The sequence below is a fragment of the Podarcis vaucheri genome, assembly GCF_965113315.1.
Source record: "Podarcis vaucheri genome assembly, chromosome: 15".
Classification (NCBI taxonomy): Eukaryota; Metazoa; Chordata; class Lepidosauria; order Squamata; family Lacertidae; genus Podarcis; species Podarcis vaucheri.
In genome coordinates, this window is record NC_138753.1 from 4,021,868 (window position 1) to 4,043,378 (window position 21,511).

General features: G+C 48.4%; 2 protein-coding genes across 3 annotated transcripts in view; both read left to right on the forward strand.

Moving 5' to 3' along the window:
* LOC309520238 (multidrug and toxin extrusion protein 2-like) overlaps positions 1-10,283 on the forward strand; it is a 28,254-nt gene extending 17,971 nt beyond the window's left edge. For both annotated transcript variants that reach the window (XM_082201814.1, XM_082201815.1), the window contains exons 11-17: positions 1,012-1,120; positions 1,724-1,799; positions 2,724-2,793; positions 4,060-4,192; positions 4,600-4,694; positions 6,929-7,010; positions 9,419-10,283. In XM_082201814.1, the coding sequence (XP_082057940.1) occupies positions 1,012-1,120; positions 1,724-1,799; positions 2,724-2,793; positions 4,060-4,192; positions 4,600-4,694; positions 6,929-7,010; positions 9,419-9,651 (798 nt within the window). In that variant the 3' untranslated portion in view covers positions 9,652-10,283. The remainder of the gene's footprint in view (positions 1-1,011; positions 1,121-1,723; positions 1,800-2,723; positions 2,794-4,059; positions 4,193-4,599; positions 4,695-6,928; positions 7,011-9,418) is intronic.
* Positions 10,284-16,729: 6,446 nt separating this feature from the next.
* The window catches only part of NXN (nucleoredoxin), a 70,199-nt gene continuing 65,417 nt past the window's right edge, over positions 16,730-21,511 (forward strand). Inside the window, exon 1 of the mRNA XM_082201864.1 lies at positions 16,730-17,176. Coding sequence (XP_082057990.1) covers positions 16,745-17,176 — 432 coding nt within the window. The 5' untranslated portion in view covers positions 16,730-16,744. The remainder of the gene's footprint in view (positions 17,177-21,511) is intronic.

The window sequence follows — 21,511 nt, forward strand, 5'->3', positions numbered from 1 at the left end:
GGGAGGGGAAAAATAATTTACCCCCCTTTATTTCCCTCCCTAAAAACTAGGTGCGCCCTATGGAGCGAAAAATACAGTAAAACAAATACTATTGGTATATAAAACCCTGGGACCAGTTTACTTGTGGGAACGCTTCACTCCATATATGCCCTTCGATCTGTAGAACTGGCACAGCTACACTCATTTCAAGCTTTTAAGAGATCGTTCCTTTAGCGTGGCATCACCTACCCTTTGGAACTCCCTGCCTGTAGACATCAGACAGCTTCTTTCACCGTACACATTTTGGTGCCTCCTCCAAACATTATTTTAGGCAAGTCTGTCCAGTCCTGTGGAATATTCACCTGTGTTTTAATCTGGTTGTGTTTTTTTAAAAAAAATGTTTTTTTTGTTGATTTTAATTATTTTTTAAGCTTTTAAATAGTTGTTTTTAGCTGGGAGGAGGGGTCGGTTGCTGAAAATTTCATTGCTTTGATATTTTTGTAAACTGCCTTGCGGCGTGTGTGTAGTTTGTGTTCCGTTTTACAATTCAGCGGTATATAAATTTTACGAAACAAAATAAATGTGCTTACTGAATAAGCATCGCCACACACTTTTGAGTAAGCAGCCCTAGAATTGCACTGTTGGGGCCATCTTCTCTCTCCCCCCCCCAACACACAACTTCAAGAAAGAAACTCTCCAAATACAGTCATACCTCAGGTTACAGCTGCTTCAGGTTGCGTTTTTTCGGATTACGGACCCGCTGAAACCCAGAAGTACTGGAATGGGTTACTTCCGGGTTTTGGCAGCCGCGCATGTGCAGAAGCGCTAAATCGCACTTTGCGCATGTGCAGAAGCTCCAAATCACAACCCGCACAGACGCGCTGCTGCGGGTTGCGAACGCTGTGGGTTGCGAACGTGCATCCACTGTACTTTTTTTTAGTCTTAAAGGGGCTGTTGCTTTCGCTCCTCGCTCCCTTTGACTGCAGAATATTTTGCTCCCTTGTTTAATCCCCAATCCTGTCGCCCCACCAGCTACCGCAAGGCATGAGCGTTGCCTCCAGCGTCCGAGTGGGGAACGCCCTGGGGGCCGGTGACATCCAGCAAGCCAAACTCTCCTGCATCACGGGACTCCTCTGCACGGGTGCGTATGTCTCTTTAAGGCTGTCCCAGTCCCTCTGGTAGTGGGCGGAGCTCTCTTTCCCAGGAAGGGTTCATCCTTAAAGGGGCAGCATCCCCTAAGCTCAGGGGAAGAGAACCCTCCCCCCCCATCTGAAAGCTGCATATTCTCACAGGCGACCTTCTGGGGGCCATGTGATAGTGATGGGAAGGGCCAGAGACAAAGCGATCGAGAGAGAAAGGGTGAAAGAACTGGTGCAAGGGGTTTCTAGCACCCATTCCTAGCGGCCGTCCTGCAGAACCATATTGGGGAAGGGGGCGTGGCTTGGGGGAGGCGGAGCCTGGAGTGTCCCAAGGGCCGGACAAAGAGCCACGGAGGGCCGCATTCAGACCTGAGGTTCCCCCACCCTGGCATGAGAGATGCGCTACCTCTGAGGCACATTCAGACCGTTGCCAGAGGAGCTCTTTAAATACTGTTGCATTTTTTAATGTGTGACATTTTAGTGTATTTTTGGTCTTTGTTTGAAGCTGCCCAGAGTGGCTGGGTACAAATAAATTATTATTATTATTATTATTATTATTATTATTATTATTAAAAAACGCTTCTGATCTCACTCTCCTGTCCCAGGTGTGTTTGCTATGGTGTTTGCTGGCCTCCTGGCAGCCGTAAAGGACGTGGTAGCCTACGTCTTCACCAGCGACAGGTAGGTCATTCAAACTCGGAGCAAGAAATTCTTTCGCCACTGATCTGGGCAAATCGGCAGACCGCTCAGCGGTCCACGAGAGAAATTAAAAATTCCAAGCTTAAAAATGGAAAGCGTACCGCTGGTGGTCAACAAAAGAGGTTTAAAGACTCTCTCAAAAGAATGAGGTATAAACACCAACAACTGGGAAACGCTGGCCTGCAAGCTCTCCAGTTGGAGAACAGCCTTTCCCAAAGGTGTCATGGGCTTTGAAGACACTCGAACTCAGGATGCAAGGGAGAAACGTACTAGGAGGAAGGCACGCTTGGCAAATCCACACTGTGATCAGCTCCCACCTGGAAACCCATGTCCCCAATGTGGAAGGACACGTGGATCCAGAATTGGCCTCCACAGTCACTTACGGACTCACTGTTAAGACCGTGTTTATGGAAGACAATCTTACTCAGCTACGAGGGATTGCCAAAGAAGAAGTTTAAACACAAAATGCATTAAAAGGACAAAACAGCAACCAATAATACATAATTATAGTGGAGAAAATTACACAAAACTTGAGATTCTGACAGGGACTAGAACGTCCAAACATATATTTATTTGATTTGGCATTCCTTTATTACCTATACAACAGAGACATCTTTTTCAAAGCAACCCTTTTGTAAGCCTGGAAAATGCGAAACTATACTTGACGATCTGATAACACTGATATTCTTTACTGGGACTTGGTTATTTTAACCCATGCTAGTTACTCATCCTACGTGCCTATTTTGTAGCTTTGTTTTTCATCTTTTAATTTTTGTCTGTTGTTATCTCTGTTTTATATACATTATAAAATGAAATAATGCTTTTTTTAAAAAAAACCTCTACCAAAAAAAAAAAGCTCACCTTCTTTCCTTGCCCATTCTCAGTCTTGTCTTTCCTCCCCGACAGAGAGATCATCGCCCTGGTTGCCAAAGTGATGATGATTTTCGCCCCTTTCCATCTGCTGGATGCAATAGCGGTGAGTTCAATGCAGCATGAATTGGTACCCAGGGCTGTGTGGCTGCAAACCCCATAGTTCCACTAGGGGGCAGCACAAGCACAGAATGTGGTTCTTCCTTTTCCTTTTCTCACGTTTAAAACTTAGCAAGCTTCTAGACCTCATGTTCATAAACATATTTTTGAAGCCATTTGCTCAGACAATCTTCAGCTGCCAAATAAATCTTTCCAGTGTTTGGCGATCTAGTTTTTTCCTGTCCTGTGGATATTCTCCCAACACCGCCCCAGCCCCAGCAAGCAAAAACTGCTCACAAATAATTTTCGGATGGAATGTAAAGGGAGAGGAGTTGTGCAAATGGATTCAGCTTGCCCAATATAAGCAGCTTTCCTTTCCAGTGACTTTGACAATGCAGTCCTAAGTGTGTCTACTCAGAAGTAATTCCTACTGAATTCAGTGGGATTTGCTGTCAGCTAAGGGGAACTAGGACTGGGTCTTAATTTATGTTATTAGCTTAAGTGCACACAACCCTGATTTATTTACGTTAGCGTTTTCCTTGCTTGAGGGACTTTGATGCGTGTTCTTAAGCCTGTTCTGAGCTTGCCTCTTGGACAGAAGCGAGAACTCATACAGGGAGGCAACAGGCAGCTCTCCCCTCTGAGCCTGAATCTTCCTGCAGCTTTCCTGTTAAAATTATTGGACTTAGCTGAGGTGGCAAAGTTGGCGTGTTTAATCAGAGAAAAACATTTTTCAATATTTACAAAAGATTGGTAACCCCTTACAGTCACTATGTGAAAAAGAAAATGGAACTGTTGATATCTGGGTTTAAATAAAACATTGGTTTATAGAACCATTGAGTGTTCAAGATAACATCCACTCCGTTTTAAATAATTTTCTATATATAGCTGACAGACGAAGAATCGGAAGTTCTCTTTCTTTCTTTCTTTCTTTCTTTTCCCCCTTCTCCTTTCTTCATTTTGGTTTCTGTTTTATTTGGATTAGTTTTTTTATCTTTGATAAAAAGATATTGGATATTTCTGTATTTTTTCAAACTTTGTATTTTTGTATTGGATATCTCTGTATTTTTTCAAACTCTGTATTTTTTCAAACTGTATCTGTATCCAAAAGATATTGGATATGTCTGTATTTTTTCAAACTTTAATATTTATTTATTTTTAAGGGAGAAAAACAACCCTTTGAGGTAAGCCAGGGTCTTGATGCTCTACCACGCTGACACTTTTGCTGAACTGGTATAATTTTAGCCCTCTCTCCTTCTCATTCCCTCTCCAGGCCACCTGCGGCGGAATACTGAGAGGAGCTGGAAAGCAGAAGATTGGTGCCATCGCCAACGCCATCGGCTATTACACCATTGGGCTTCCCATTGGCATTACACTTATGTTTAGGTACAAGCTTGGAGTGATAGGTACGTACCTCAGCAGGCCAACGCAAGCTGATGTTGTCTGCTTTAAAAGAAAGAAAAAGAATTTTAATTTAATACCTGCTGGTCATTTTTTCTCCAGGCTTCAGCGAAAGCCTGCATTCGCCCCATAGGACGCACACACATTTCCCCTTCATTTTTGGAGGGGGGAAAGTGCGTCCTATAGGGCGAAAAATACGGTAAATTTGTTCCAGTCTTCTGGTCTCGCTTGGACTTGCTGGTTCCGAATCCTTCCTGTCGGTTTTGCCAGTCCATCATCTTCATCTGCCACTCTGCTTTTGTTGGGGCGCCCTGGGTTTGGGAAGCCTGACGTGTACACAGAATAAATAAATACTCTCACCCTACAGGACGGTTCATCTGAGGGATCTTGTTCTTGTTCTCTCTCTCTTTAGGCCTGTGGACGGGGCTGATCGTCTGTATCTCCCTCCAAGCCGCCTCTTTCCTGGTCCTCGTCCTGCGAGCCGACTGGAAAAAGGCCTCGGAAGAGGTGAGGCTCAAGAGCACCGGTTCCTTTGGTTTCCATAAGTGGGTGGGTCCCAGCACCCCTGAGGGGAAAGGGGGCACCTCATAGAATCATAGAGCAGTAGAGCTGGAAAGGTACCCCCAAAGGACATCTAGCTCAACCCCTTGGAAAGAAACGCAGGGGAAGAATCCTCGTACCTACGGGACCGCCTCTCCCGGTATGCCCCACGGAGGACCTTAAGGTCCATAAATAGCAACACCCTAGGGGTCCTAAGGAAGTCAGATTAGCCTCAGCAAGAGCCAGGGTCTTTTCAACACTGGCCCCGGCCTGGTGGAACGCTCTGCCTCATGAGACCAGGGTCCTGCAGGATCTGATTTCTTTCCGCAGGGCCTGTAAGAAAGAGTTGTTCCGCCTGGCCTTTGGCTTGGAGTCAATCTGATTCCCTCCCCCTCTTACTTTTTTCCTTTCTCCTCCTGTGACGAGGCTGCATTTTAATGTTTTAATGTTGTATTTTAATTTTGTTTTTAAGTTGTATTCATTCAACTTGTTTTTATTATTGGTTGTTAGCCGCCCTGAGCCCGGCCTTGGCTGGGGAGGGCAGGGAATAAATAAAATTTTATTATTATTATTGACGGCTGGCCACCCAAACTCTGCTTAAAAGCCAGAGGAGATCGTCTGACAGCTTCCGAGGTTGTCCGTTCCCCTGTTGAATGGCTCTTAGCATCCTTCCTGATGTTTAGTGAGAATCTCCTTTCTCGCAACTTGTGTTGCTTCGAGTCCTATCGTCCGGAGCAGCAGAATAATAATACAGAGGTTGCGATTCGGCGCTTCTGCGCACGTGCAAAGCGTGATTTAGCACTTCTGTGCATGTGCGACTGCCAAAACCCGGAAGTAACCCGTTCCGGTACTTCCTGGTTTCGGTGGGTGCATAACCCGAAAAAACACAACCTGAAGCATCTGTAACCTGAGGTATGACTGCACAGTCAAACCCCGGTTGTTGAATGTAATCCGTTCCAGAAGCATGTTTGGCTTCCAAAACGTTTGACAACTGAGGCGCGGCTTCTGATTGGCTGCAGGAGCTTTGAGCAGAAGCCATGTCGGATGTTTGGCTTCTGAAAAACGTTCGAAAACCGGAGCATTTACTTCTGGGTTTTTGGCATTTGGGAGCCGAAACGTTCCAAAACGGAGGCGTTCAGGATCCGAGGTTTGACTGTAACAACATTAACATCATCAATAGTAATTTTGTTGTTTAAATGCCGCCCATCTAACTGGGTTCGCCCAGCCGCTCTGTGCAGCTCCCAACAAAATATTAAAAAGAACATGTGGTCTGAGAGCTGCCCAGAGCGTTTGGCCCCTGCTGGATTGATGCAAAACACATAAGGGGCAAATATCCTCTTCTGCCGTGGGTTTGCTGAACTCTCGGCCTCACAAGAGCTCTTCCTACCTCAGTTCCCCGAAAGAGACACAAAAGGTTTTTGTGTGTTTCTTGGGCTCTGTTTTCCTTCAGACGTTTCACACCCCAGTTTGTTGTCTTAAGGCAAAGGTGTGTTGTCGAGGTGGAAAAAGTGCCGTTCTGAAAACGAGGAGCTCCAGAAACCTGACGATCCAAATTAAAATGTTGGGATTCTGCTCCCGGCTTCCAGCTGAGAGGCAACGGGTTGCGGCGAGCTTTCCTCAGAAGTTGGAAATCGAGACCCCTAAGCTAGCCGTGCCCATTATTCCCAGTGGGACTGTTTAGAGCAGGACTAGCATGGGAGACAGCCCTCGGAGGAGACGTACTGAAATTAGCTGGCCCTAATTAGGTGCACCCATTAACTTCAAGGGTCTACTCTAGGTAAGATGAGCGCTGGACGGTGCCCAGTACAGTGGTACCTCAGGTTAAGTACTTAATTCGTTCCGGAGGTCCGTTCTTAACCTGAAACTGTTCTTAACCTGAAGCACCACTTAAGCTAATGGGGCCTCCTGCTGCTGCTGTGCCGCCGGAGCACGATTTCTGTTCTCATCCTGAAGCAAAGTTCTAAACCTGAAGCACTATTTCTGGCTTAGTGGAGTCTGTAACCTGAAGCGGATGTAACCTGAGGTACCACTGTACTTTTCGGAGAGATGTGCAGTTGTGAAAGTATTCAGGCGTCTAACGAAGGGCGACTTAATGAGCCTTGATTGGGACGTCATGGGAAATGTGTGCTATGGGTGTTAACCCTGAGATAACTCCTCTCTCTCTCTCCCTCCCCCCCCATCCCAAATTTTTCATCTCCTAGGCTCAGAGCCGAGCAGGGCTGACAGCCAGACTACAGACCGGCAGTTCTGAGGACATTTCTGCTAATAAACCGGTGCCCTTAGGTAATTTTTCAATGGGGGTGGGAATGAATGGGATTGAGAGTGTGATATATATATTTTTTGGGGGGAGAAATGAATGGGGCTGGGAGGGATTCCTTTTCCTGCTTGTCCCCGATTATATAAAGGTCAGGTGGGGCACAGAGGAGAGCGGAGCCTGCGACATTTTTCCACCTTCGCCGCATCAAGCAGTTGGTCCCTTACCTTTCCCGCCCCGACCTGGCCACAGTGATCCATGCAATGGTCACCTCCAGGTTTGACCCCTGTAATTCGCTCTACGCGGGGCTGCCCTTGAAGCTGTCCCAGAAACTCCAGCGGGGGCAGAATGCTGCAGCGAGGCTCCTCACGGGGTCTCTGCCATGGGAGCATATTCACCCAGTGCTTTTCCAGCTGCACTGGCTCCCGGTGGAGTACAGGGTCAGATTTAAGGTGCTGCTTTTGACCTTTAAAGCCCTTCACGGCCTAGGACCCTAGAATCATAGAGTTGGAAGAGACCACAAGGGCCATCGAGTCCAACCCCCTGCCAAGCAGGAAACACCATCAGAGCACTCCTGACATATGGTTGTCAAGCCTCTGCTTAAAGACCTCCAAAGAAGGAGACTCCACCACACTCCTTGGCAGCAAATTCCACTGTCGAACAGCTCTTACTGTCAGGAAGTTCTTCCCAATGTTTAGGTGGAATCCTCTTTCTTGTAGTTTGGATCCATTGCTCCGTGTCCGCTTCTCTGGAGCAGCAGAAAACAACCTTTCTCCCTCCTCTATGTGACATCCTTGTACCTACGGGACTGCCTCTCCCGGTCTGCCTCCATGGAGAACCTCAAGGTCCATAAATAGCAACACCCTAAGGGCCCTAAGGAAGTTAGATTGGCTTCAACCAGAGCCAGGGCCTTTTCAACACTGGCTCCGGCCTGTCGGAACGCTCTGTCTCATGAGACCAGGGCCTTGCGGGCTCTGATTTATTTCCGCAGGGCCTATAAGACAAGAGTTGTTCCGCCTGGCCTTTGGCTTGGAGCCAATTTGATTCCCTCCCCCTTTTTCTGTTTCCTTTCTCCTCCTGTGATGAGGCTGCATTTTAATATTTTAATGTTTCAATATTTTAATGTTGTATTTTAATCTTGTTTTTAATTTGTATTCATTCAACTTGTTTTTATTATTGCTTGTTAGCCACCCTGAGCCCGGCCTTGGCTGGGGAGGGCGGGGTATAAATAAAAATTTAAAACTCAGTTCCTCGCAAGACAGCTTGATCACCATGACTGCTCTTCCCTGTGCGATATGTGGCCTGGGGCAGGTCTCCAAGGGTTAAGTTCCTAGAATTGTGGGGTTGGAAGGGGCCCTCAAGGGTCATCCGGCCTAGCCCCCTGGCCATGCCGGAATCGCAGCTCAGGAATCGCCGACAGGTGGCTCACTCTGGCCTCCACTTTGCCTCTTGACCCCCTCTGCTTCTCCCTCTGTTTCTGGACTGCTCTCTGCCACAGCCTCTTCCTGCTCACTAAGCCCTGTTTGGATACCACCTCCTCCCATTCTTCTCCCACTTTGGGTTCTTAGCCTTCTTCCCTTGGGGGTCCCCCCCCCACATCTCTGCGCCCAATCAGACAATGACATACAGCAATGAAAGGGGTGAGTAAGATTGGGAAATAATAATAATAATAATAATAATAATAATAATAATAATAATAATAATAATAATAATAATATTTAATTATTCATTCATTCCCTGCCCATCGGGCTGGGTTTCCCCAGCCACTCTGGGCGGCTTCCAACAGGATATTAAAAACACAGTAAAAGATCAAACATTTAAAACTTCCCTAAACAGGGCTGCCTTCAGATGTCTTCTCAAAGTCAGGTAGTTGTTTATTTCCTTGACATCTGACGGGAGGGCATTCCACAGGGCAGGCGCCACCGCCGAGAAGGCCCTCCTCCTGGTTCCCTGTAACCTCACTTTTCGCAGGGAGGGAACTGCCAGAAGGCCCTCAGAGCTGGACCTCAGTGTCTGGGCTGGATGATGGGGGTGGAGATGATTCTTCAGGTCTACTGGACAGTTTAGGGCTTTCAAGGTCAACACCAACACTTTGAATTGTGCTCGGAAACGTCCTGGGAGCCAATGCAGGTCTTTCAGGACTGGTGTTATGTGGTCTCGGCGGCCGCTCCCAGTCACCAGTCTAGCTGCCGCATTCTGGATTAGTTGTAGTTTCCGGGTCACCTTCGAAGGTAGCCCCACGTAGAGCGCATTGCAGTAGTCCAAGCGGGAGATAACCAGAGCAGTGATGGGAGAGAGAAAAGGGGCGCGAAGCCCTCTCCTTTTTGCAACTGTGGCCTTGCCCACCGCCAGCATGCGGCCTGCAACCGATTCCCCCTTCCCGGATTACGGAAAAGGTCCCACCCCCAAACTAATGGTGAGGTTTTCTACCCCACAGCCTACCTCACGATGGAAACTGAGGTTCCCAATGGGGATGCTCTTAGCGGCATGGACCACGTGATGGAGCACCCGCCGCAAGACCAGCTGATTCCCCCGGAAGAGCTCACTCGGTCTCGCGTGGAAGTCTTGTCCGGGAAGCAGCTCCTATTGCACCGGGGGCTGGCTGTGGCGTTGGCAATCACCGTTTTGGTCGCAGGGGTCCTGATCCGCCTCCTGTTGCAGAACGGGTAAGGCGCTGAGGGGCGGCAGACGGACCCCGTCGAGGACAGAAGACGGCTGGGAATTCTCTTCAATTTTGGAGGAACTCCTTTCCTTCCTGGGGCTCAGCCAGGTGTGTGTGTGGGTCCCACAACTCAAAGAGAGCCACTTAGCCAATCGCCCTTGGCCTGAAGGATGGGGGGATATTTCCTGAGCTGGCCTGAGCCGCTCTGCTTTTGAGTTGGCCAACTCAAGAAAAGGATAATTAATCGGATGCCACTATGAGGATCTTCAAGCGATGGGTCACTGTTACTCAGTTCTTCTTTTCCTGGAAGTTTATTTTCAACCAGACTTTCCCTCTTGCAGCTCAAATCTTTTTTGAGTCTCTCCCCACACCTTTTTAAAAAATATTTCAATAACCAGCCTGCGGTTGTTGAACCCTGAGGCACGAGATCAAGGACTCGGTTCATGCGGCAGACTTTATTTTCTTGAGATGCGGACCCTGCCGGTTTTATGCGTCGCGAGCTCAGTGCTCGTTAAGTTTCCTTTGGCAACCTCTAGCCGAAAACGCACCTTTTCTGTGCTCCCTTTTTTTTCAGTAATTCTGCATTTTGGTATGGTTCAGGGTTTTTATGAATAAACCGAGTTTTTCTGAGTTGTTTTAATAGATTGCCAAGTGAAGTGCTTCTTCGATGATGCGGGCAAATGTTCTGACCCAGGTGTGTGGGAAACGTTGGCCCGAGCTGAACTACAACTCTCCTCCGCTGCGGCAAGGGGGTTGGGAGTTGTAGTTCAGCAACATCCGGGGGGGGGGGGACAAAGGCTCCCCATGCCTGTTCAAGTGGGAACTGTAAGAAAGTGCTGCTGGCTGTTCAGGCTGCTATCCCGTCTGCCGTAAACTCCCTTTCCCCCCAAAGACTCTTGGTGCTCCAATAATAATAATAATAATAATAATAATAATAATAATAATAATAATAATATTTTATTTATACCCCGCCCTTCCCGGTTCAAAAACCGGGCTCAGGGCAGCCAACAACAAATTTAAAATGCTTAATTATAAAAGCAGCATAAAATACAGTATAAAAACATGAATAACAATAAAATTCAATTTAGGGGAAATAAGCTTTAGATAATCCCCAGGGCTAGCTGGCTGAATTGGTCCTACTTGGGCCAGCGAGGAGGCCAGGGGAGAATTAGCTGTGGGGTCTCAGAGTGGGTGATCTTCATAAAAGGGGAGGGGGAGGGAAGGTAAGGGAAATAAAAGATCAGGCTGAATTCAAATTAAAGGCCAGGCGGAATAGCTCTGTCTTACAGGCCTGACGGAAGGAGGTTAAATCCTGAAGGGCCCTGGTCTCATGGGACAGAGCATTCCGCCAGGTCGGAGCCATCACTGAAAAGGCCCTGGCCACTAACTGGCTGTGCTTGGGCCTCATTGCGGGGTTTTGAGGCTCTGCTCTCTTGCTTGGGGTTATTTTTGTTGGATGATTGAGGGCAGATTAAAGAATGCAGCTTGTTCCTACGGGAGGCAGCGATGGCTACCAGTCTGGATGGCTTTAAAGGAGGATTGTTGTTGTTTAGTCGTTTAGTCGTGTCTGACTCTTCGTGACCCCCTGGACCAGAGCACGCCAGGCACTCCTGTCTTCCACTGCCTCCCGCAGTTTGGTCAAACTCATGTTTGTAGCTTCGAGAACACTGTCCCACCATCTCGTCCTCTGTCGTCCCCTCCATCTTTCCCAACATCAGGGTCTTTTCCAGGGAGTCTTCTCTTCTCATGCGGTGGCCAAAGTCTTGGAGCCTCAGCTTCAGGATCTGTCCTTCCAGTGAGCCCTCAGGGCTGATTTCCTTCAGAATGGAGAGGTTTGATCTTCTAGCAGACCATGGGACTCTCAAGAGTCTCCTCCAGCACCAGAATTCAAAAGCATCAATTCTTCGGCGATCAGCCTTCTTTCTGGTCCAGCTCTCACTTCCACACATCACTACTGGGAAAAACAATGGCTTTAACTATGTGGACCTTTGTCGGCAAGGTGATGTCTCTGCTAAAGAAGGATTAGATAGATTCATAAAGGCTACTGGCCAGAATGGCTCTGTTCTGCCCTCTGCAGCCATGCTTCTGAATACCATTTGCTGGAAACCACACTAGGGGAGAGTTGCTCTTTTGCTCGGATCCTGCCTGTTTGGTTTCCCTTTGGGGCCCCTGGCTGGCCAGTGTGAGAACAGAATGCTGGACTAAACGGGCCATTGGCTTAATCCAGCTGTATTTCCTTACATTCTGCAGATTGTATTTTGCATTTCTGCAAATGCCTCTTGCTGGTGCATGGACCTGGCGTAAGAATCCTTTGTCCTTCTGTTGCTGCTGAGCTACAGCTCCCATCATCCTTGGCCATTAGCCTTGCTGGCTTGGTACTGGTGGGAGTTATAGTTTAGTGACACCTGTAGGAGCCAAACCTTCCCTGCGCCTGGCACAGATAGCGTTTTGGCTGCAGTCAAAAAGACGCTGCTATTAGTAAAGGTAAAGGGACCCCTGACCGTTAGGTCCAGTCGTGGCCGACTCTGGGGTTGCGGCACCCATCTCACTTTATTGGCCGAGGGAGCCGGCGTACAGCTTCCAGGTCATGTGGCCAGCAGGACTAAGCCGCTTCTGGTGAACCAGAGCAGCACACGGAAACACCGTTTACCTTCCCGCCGGAGCGGTACCTATTTATCTACATGCACTGGTGTGCTTTCAAACTGCTAGGTTGGCAGGAGCAGGGACCGAGCGACGGGAGCTCACCCCTTTGTGGGGATTTGAACCATCGACCTTCTGATCGGCAAGTCCTAGGCTCTGTGGCTTAACCCACCATGGCACCCGCATCCCTTGCTATTAGTATGTAGCAGAAATAGAGCGGGGAGACAGGGACCCTCAAACATCCAGATGTTGTGCAACTCTCATCAGCCCCAGCCAACATGCTCTGTCACTGAGCTACAACCCTAAGCTCGAAAATTAAAACAAGATTCCAGTCCTCATGGTTCTCCTTTTGAATTAAGGCCCTTCCCCAGGAAGGAACCGCCTAGTCATAGGAAAGCAAAAAATGATTTAAAATGTAACAGTTCAATTTGAATTGTGAGTAAAGGAAAAAGAGATCAATTTGAGCTAAAAATTTGGAACGAAAGGGATTCTAAATATGGAGGTCGATCCCTTTTCACTGTTTTAAAAGTGAAAGTAGTTACAGCTGACCGAAGCCGCAAGTGGGAAAAGCTGTCAGAAAACTTACAAGCAAGCTTTCAAAATCCTCCCTTCTTGCAGGGGGAAGGGGGGGGACACTTTACTTTAAAAAGAGAACCCTGCATGGGGATGATTTGAGGAACAGCTGGTGTAAAACCCAGATAAAGGCCAGGTGGATAAATATGAATGACAGATTGAGTGAAAGGGATAAAAGTCGCTGGATAGAGCTGCAACCATTCCTGCGGCCACTAGGTGTCGCTTCAGCCCCATTTAACTGCTCTGTTTATCTTTTTGGCAATTTGATTTTGAAAACAAATTTGGGACCCTTTTGCACAAGAGGTGCTGGGGTTTGCTCCTGAAGCCCCTCCTCATGTGTGTGAAAAGTCTGCCCCATGCCACTGGTTTCTCAGTCAGCCGGGGAATTAATTAGTTCCATTATTCCTTCTAATAGCAACCTCGGGTGGTTGAGGGCCCATCACTTTGGAAGCGAACATGACTACATGGAATACAGAAACTTGCTGCCTTTCCCCCAAAAAGAACTCATATGCCATGGGTAGGCAAACTAAGGCCCGAGGGCCGGATTCGGCCCAATCGCCTTCTAAATCCAGCAGACGGTCCGGGAATCAGCGTGTTTTCGCATGAGTAGAATGTGTCCTTTTATTTAAAATGCATCTCTGGGTTATTTGTGGGGCATAGGAATTCGTTCATCTCCCCCCCCCAATAAAAAATAGTCCGGCCCCCCACAAGGTCTGAGGGACAGTGGACCGGCCCCCTGCTGAAAAAGTTTACTGACCCCTGATATATGCCAAACTACACAAAGGGAACACCTCTTCTTGAATCATATGTGTCTGTGGTCAGAAAGCCCTCTTAGGGATGATGACTACGCCGCAACATTGCGTTGCAGTTCCCAGGGATATCACATTAATAATAATTTAAAGTTTTATTCCGGCTCCCAGCCACCCACAAGGAGTTCTAGGCTGCATAACCATTCCCTCTAGCCCCAAACTTGCTTTATCCTAGCAAAACCCCCACCAGGTACGTTAGGCTGGGGAGCTCTGCATATGCTCAGAGGCGCATTTATCCAGCAACCGCAAACTCAAGCTGTGACCCAGCAGGGAAATAGATTCTAGGGGGGTCCTCCCCTGTAATAACCCTCTAGCTCTGGAAGGGGTTTCCTGTGCTACTGTTAGGAATAATATTGCACTCACTCTTAAAACGTGGGTCCTTATGGACCCAAAATGATACAAGCAAGAGATGTTAGCAGGGGCGAAGGTTTGTAAAGGTGCAGTGTGCGTGAAGTATTTAGGAGGGGAAATCTTAAAAGTGGGGAGCCCCCAAGAAATAGGCCAACGCAGACTGAGCATGCTCTGTGGGCACGGAATGCTGCGTGGGAGTGGAATGGAGTGCCCTGTGTAAGGGCGCGGCTGGCTGATGGAATACTCCACGCTGCAACATTTTGTCGCAGTTTCTGTTGCTGAATTATAAGAACTGGGGGGGGGGATGTTTAAAGTTTGGACTCTGGGTGCAGTTTTGATGCTGGTTTGAAGAAAGCACATCGTCTTGGGCCTGCAGTACTGCTTTTTTAAAGGAGGCACCCCCCAAAAAAAAAACGAGCATGCAGAAGGCAAATTCGCCTTTGAACTGCTCCTGGGGCCTTGGCAGAGGAAGACAAAGGAGTTTAATAAGCGTGAGGCATCTTCCCGGGGGGGTGGTGGTGGCGATTATCTGGGTATTTATGGGGTGATCTCAAAGGCCTCCTGGCAGCAGGTGGTAGAGAACTTTCCAGAGGCAGCCCTGATACTGGGAAATGAAAACGGAAGCCCAAAGCAGTCTGTGGGTCAACCTGCAAAAGCCACACCCCTGTTTCCACCCCAAATGTTTCTGCCTAGCTGGAAATGTGTCCAGGGCTCCACCCCATTTTGCCTGCGGCCCCCAGAAAGTTGCTTAGAAGGTAATATGGCCCTTGGGTCAAAGGTCCCCCTCCTGTCTTCTCCTTTGTAAAAGTGTGATGTCGGTGGCGCTGTAGAAATAATGCGCTTTGGACAAGCTCAAGGGCACACCGTTTGCTGGTAAAACCTTCCGAGATGTTGCAGGTCTGAGGCCTCCCTCTAACAAAGGTCTGGAGAAAGCGAGGGGAAAGCAATTTGTACATGCTCAGGAGCACTTGAGTCAAGCAGCAACACCATAAAATTGGCCTTGCTTTATAGCACCATTAATGGCAGGCCTCTGGCCCCTAACACAGATCTACATTTGGATACATACAATGTTTTCAAATGGTTTTCAGTTGTTTCAAAATTCTGGCCCTTTTTATTTTTTACAAGTGAGTTTCAAAAACCTGAACTAAATATTACCACGCTCACTTTCCTGAGACAAAGTCCCCTTGGCCACAGTAGGACTTACTTCCGAGTAGACCTGCAAAAGAGGCTCGGCCTCTAAGGGAGGGGGCTACAATCCCCGGTGTGTGCTTTCCTCGGGAGTAAATCCTAAACTGTTCCCGAGTAGACATGTAACAGAGAGACATGCAACAATCCCATGGCATGCTTTCCCCGGGAGTAAATCCAATGCTCCCGAAAAAACAAGCAGAGAGAGAGAAGATCTCGCCCTACAATCCTAAAGTTCACCTTCCTGGGAGTATTAGTTCCATAACCACCACACTATTTGCTCCCGTGTAGACACTATAGGAAAGTGGGGAAGCATCGCGCCCCACAACCCCACTGCCCACTTTCGCTAGGGTACACCCAACACGTGGAAACACGCGAAAGAAAGAGGATCGTGCCCAACAAACCCTTTGCCAGCAAAGGCGGGAGAGCAAATCCCAAAGGAGCACCCTGCCATTTACTCCCGAGTAGACACACACACAAAGAGTGTGAGTGAGCGTTTTCATTTTTACATTACATTGAAATTGGAAATGTAAAGAAAAGGAAGGAACATATTATCATATGTGGTAGACCTGCCCCAAGGTGAGACTTCTGGGAAAAGATATATAATGAATTGAAAAAAATGTTGAAATATAAAGAAACCAGAGACCTTTCTTCTTGGAATAACTAGGTCTGGAATTGCCCAAGAAAGATGTAAAATTATTTTTGTATGCCGCAACTGCGGCTCATATTTTGTTAGCTAAAAAGTGGAAAACCCATGGCAGATGGATTTTTTGGAGCTAGCAGACCTAACCAGAAGAGTCCACGACCAAAAGGAGGGAGTAGTATCAGGAAGATTGGATCAAATTTAATGATTACTTAGTTAAACATGTTAAATTAACTGAAAACAGCTTGCAGATACTTAATTGGCTTAGGATTTTATTTAAGTTAAGTGATGAATTAATAGGTTTAATTTCATAATGTGAAGATCTAAGGCTGTTAATGTTTAAGTTATTTAAGAACTATGATTTGGAAAACCCTTAAAAGGACATGCAATGAAATTCAACCAAGGGGAAGCGAGGAAGTCACTTAAAAATGTTAATAAGTGTATTTTTCAATCAGGTTATGATTTATGTTTGTTTGTTTTATGTGTTTGTTTGTTTATAATGTTGTGAAAATCAATAAAAAAATTGGGGGAAAAAAGAGAGCGAAGGAGCGAGAGAGCGCCAGCCTCGCGCGCTACAACCAGGGCGTGCTTACTCCCGAGCCGACGGAGGATCGGGGCCGCCGGTCCCAGAAAAGCGGGGCAGCCAGAGGGAAACGGGAGAAAGGAGAGGAGAGGGAGACGGGTCTCTCCGGTGCGCAGCCCGGGGCTGCTGGGGGCGGCGTCTGCGCGGCGTCGGGGGGCGGGTCGCGGGCCGGCGAGCGCCACGCGGGGAAGGCGAGGCGGGCCGGGCCGGGAGCGCCCGCTGGCGGCGGCGGCGGCGGCTGCCTGGCTCGGTGTGGCTGGGCTCGGCCGGCTGGCTGGCTGGCGGCGGCGGCGGGAGCTGCGTGGGGCTCGGCGGGGATGTCTTCGTCGCCGTGCGCTGCTGCTGCCGCCGCGGCGCCGCTGGCCGAGCTGCTGGGCGAGGCGCTGGCGGCGCCCGACGGCTCGGCGGTGCCCGTGGCCTCGCTGCCGGCGAGGGGCGTCTCGCTCGTGGGGCTCTACTTCGGGTACTGCGGCGCCGGCAGCAGCGCAGCCGGAGCCGCCGCCGCTGGAGCGGCAGGAACCGGACACGGAGCCGGGCCGGGCGCGCAGCTGGCCGCTAGCCTGGCCGCCTTCTACGCGCGCTTCCAGCCGGCCCGGAGCGAAGCGGGAGCCGGAGCGGCGCCGGAGCAGCGGCAGCAGCAGCGCCTGGAGATCGTCTTCGTGTCGGCCGAACAGGATCAGCAGCGCTGGCAGGAAGCCACGCGGGCCATGCCGTGGCTGGCGCTCCCCTTTGCCGACAAGCGCCGGAAGGTGAGCGCAGCGCGGGTCGGCGGGGAACGTGGGAAGCGGGAGACACGCGTGTTGGGGGAGAGAGGGGGGTGGGTGGCAGGAGGCCACGTCTCTTTCTCCTTCCCTCTGTCTCTCTTTTTCTGGGAAGCGTCCATGATGGCCCGGACCCTCCTTCTCAAGCGCACATCCGTGCGCCCCTCTCCAAAAAGCGGTGTTTGGAGAGGCCGGATTGGGGGACCATCGTTCGTGGCCTCTGGGCGCCGAGAATCACTGTCCCGATATATCGTAGACAGAGAGAACTCCGCTAAAACGCTTTTTCCGTCGCACAATGCTGCCTGTGCATGTTCACTCCGAAGTAAGCCCCGTGGAGTTGGGGGGAGCTTTGCTCCGAAGTAAGCGCAGCGTAGCCTGGAAAGGGAGCGCGTAACGGGCCTTACTTTTCTACCCAAACTAGTCCGCTCCGTCCCCCAACCCGCCACTTTGCAACGTAATTTTTTTGCAGCCTCGTCCTGTAAGCACGCGCTTACTTCGGAAACAAATCCTGGTGCTCTGAACGCGGTTTACTCTCGAGTAGATGCGAGGCTGGGGCGGGGTTGTTGTCCTAAAAGGAATCCATATTAAAGCAGGCGATGGGTGAAGAATCCAAAAATCAAAGCCCAGAAATGCTGTAATCCTATCTATGTGTCTCTTTACCTGTTGAACTTTGCTTTGGCACAAATCTTTTTCTTTTAGCAGGAATTTTAAGTTTTCTTATTTGTTTTGCGGCTCGTTTTAAACTGGCTTTGTTTTTCCTGTATCTTGTGGTGACCTTACCTTAGACATCACCTTTTGGAGAAGAGGCACAGAAAGGGTCAAAAGGTAGCTATTAATTACATCTACTAGGAAGTAAACCCCCATGAGTTCAGTGGGGTTTACTACCAGGCAAATGGGTGTAGTAACTTGGGTGTAGCTGAAAGAAATATATGGGGTTTTCTGTGCTGCGTGAATGGGTTGTAAATCACACTTTGGATCCTGTTGTAATTCAGGGACCCCCAAATCTTAGCCTTGGTATTCAGTTTGCCAAGAGACCCCTAAAAAAAATTCCCCACCCCAAATTTCCTCCTCTAACCAGATATCCTGTCTTTAAATAATTTGCTGAAGGCTCCCCCATCCCCGAAATCCTCTATTCCGATTCAAGATGTGTTAATCCAGATTAAATTCCATTTTTTTATTCCGGTTTTAGTGAAACGGATAAGGATGTTTGGCTGTTGCGAGGAGCTGGCATAAACCGCCCAACCCATTTTTCAATTCTTTACACGTCTTATTTTGGGTGGGTGGAATCTACTCGTTGGCTCTCTCCTGTTCTGTTGGGGATGCTCTACATCAAATTCAGAAAATGGGATTTTGGTACCCCTGCCCTGCAGGACATCTTTTTATTTTGCAATAATTCCCAGAGAATCCTCTGAAAGAATATTTATTGGGTTGTATATGGACTGTCTTTCTCCGTATTGTAGGGGGAGGAAAGACTTAAAAAAAAATCTATACCACACCCCACACAGATAATTTTGTTCCGCAGATGGAAGGAAAATATTTCATTTTTTAAAAACCTGTAAAAAATGCATGTAATTCGTTCCAATTCCGCACTCACCCCTTTAAAAAAAAAAGCACCTAGGCCTTCTCTTTGATGCAAGGCCTTTGGGTGACATTACAGCAGCTAACCATTTTCTACCTGGGGAATTTGGACCAGCTTTTGATTCTGATTTTAAAAATCACCTTTTTGGCGTGTGTGTGATTATGTGCATTCAAAAGAAAATTCCCATTCATGGTGGAATTGCACCAGCAGGAACTGGCGGTCCTTAATCTGGAAGTAAAATCCACTGCAAAGCTGACGCCCGCAGCCTGGGCGCTGACCTCCTAAACCTTTTGGACTGCCACTCCCATGATCCCCAGCTGGTCCCCTGGGGGCTGATGGGAGTTGTGGTCCAAAAGGTCTGGATGGCACCAGGTGGCATGGCTTTCGGATTGAGGAACTTTGTAAGGCACAGTTTAAATTGGTGAAAGGATTGTTCCTTGCTTGCTAGAACAAAAGACCTCGTAAGTTTACAGCAGCGTCTAAAATATTTATTAATAATGCCAAATAATACAAAAAGTCAAGAGTTACAAGAGAAATTAATAATAATAATAATAATAATAATAATAATAATAATAATAATAATAATTTATTTCCCAGCCCCTCTGGGTGGCTTCCAACAGAATATTAAAAATAGAATCAAACATTAAAAATTTCCCTAAACAGGGCTGCCTTCAGATGTCTTCTTAAAGTAAGATAGTTGTTTATTTCCTTGACATCTGATGGGAGGGCGTTCCATAGGGCGGGCGCCACTACCGAGAAGGCCCTCTGCCTGGTTTTCTGTAACTTTGCTTCTCGCAGCGAGGGAACCGCCAGAAGGCCCTCAGAGCTGGACCTCAATGTCCAGACTGGGTGATGGGGGTGGAGACGCTCCTTCAGGTCTACTGGGCCAAGACCATTTAGGGCTTTCAAGGTCAGCACCAACACTTTGAATTGTGCTCAGAAATGTTTTGAGAGCCAATGTAGGTCTTTCAGGACCGGTGTTATATGGTCTCGGCAGCCACTCCCAGTCACCAGTCTAGCTGCCACATTCTGGATTCATTGTAATTTCCGGGTCAGCTTCAAAGGTAGCCCCACGTAGAGCGCGTTGCAGTAGTCGAAGCCGGAGATAACTAGAGCATGCACCACAATATACATCACCGATTTTAAACCATTTAACTGACACCATGTAGCAAAATGCCATGCTAAACTGAGTTGACCAGGAAACAAAAGATTTCAGCAGGGGTCAAAAATGTACAATGAAGAAGCCTGTCTAATTTCAATGTGCGGGAAGTTGCGAAGTGTAGGTAGACATGGCAATTGTAAATGGGCCAGTTACACAGATCCCAGCAGTGAATGGGTATAGATGGAGACGATCCAGCAAGTAAACTGGTCCCAAGCGGTCAAGGGCTTTACATACCAATAGTGACACCTGGATCTATGCTGATTTCATTTGTGGCCCCGTCAGCGGTGCAAAAGGAGGGGGCAGGCAGGGGAATCGCAACTGGTTTTCTGACGTTACTCCTCCCTCCCTGTATTCGACTGGAAAGGCCACGACTGTGTGGCAGACCTAGGCCCATATAAGGCAGCTTTCTTGCTCATTAAACCAGCCTTTAATTTTGAACCATGAGGACTGGATCCTTGGCTTGCTTTTTAGGTGAGGCGTTGTAGCTCAGAGGTTTGCAGAAGGTCTCTGCTTCGATTCCCGGGATCTCCAGCTAGGTCTCCCATCTGAAACCCTGCACAGCTGTTGCCGGTCAGTGTATCTTGCATGTCCAAAGTCCGTTTTGGGGGCCTAATTTGGTCCGCTGGTCAGTTTAATCTGGCCCCTGTGGCAGTTTATTTCCTGGGGTAAAATACAGTGGCACCTCTGGATGCCGACGGGATCCGTTCTGGAGCCCCGTTCGCATCCAGAGCAGAACGCAACCCACGACTCGCCGCTTCCGCGCATGCGTCATTTTGAGCGTCTGTGCATACGCGAGCGGCGAAACCCGGAAATAATGCGTTCCCGAAAACCCTCAACCTGAAGCTACTTCAACCCAAGGTAATGACAAAGCTCAAGAACTTTGGTGTAAAATCATAAAAAAGCTTAGCAACTTCAATCTTAAAAAAGGAACTTTGGTTGGCCCTTTGGCCAGCCCTCACGGCCCTTCACTTCATCAAATCTGGCCCTCTTTGAAAAAAGTTTGGACACCACTGGTGGACGATCCTGAACTGGTCTGGCCCTGTAAAAGGCAGCTCCGTGTCTTCCTAGGATTGCATCCTTAAGGCAGCCACAGAGTTTGCAAGCACCCTGACTTGAGAGCCCAGTATCCTTGCAGATCTGTGCAAATGAAGGCAACATCATCTGTAAGGTTAATACATAGACTGTGGAATAAGTCAAGATGCACAAAGCGGTTTTCTAAGTTGCATGTGTACCTTGGCTTGGGACAAAAAAACCCCTAAATATTGGGTTTGTGGCGTGTAAGGAGGAGGAGTAACAGCTATTGGGCCATATTTCTGTGCTGGCTTTTGATGTAAATAGCAAGCGAAGGGGAACTTGTGGCATTCCATGTCGCATCGGACTCCAGTTCCCATCAGCCCCAGCCAGCATGCCCAACGGTCATGGATGATGGGTGTTGTACTCCAGCAACATTTGGAAGGCCACAGGTTCCCTGGCGTGTAGGGTCAGTGGTGAGAAAACTGTATGTGACGAAAAGAACCTAAACCAGAAGGGAGTGATTCACATCTGCAGTGGGAAGGATGTTCCCAAGTCCTGGTCACACCTG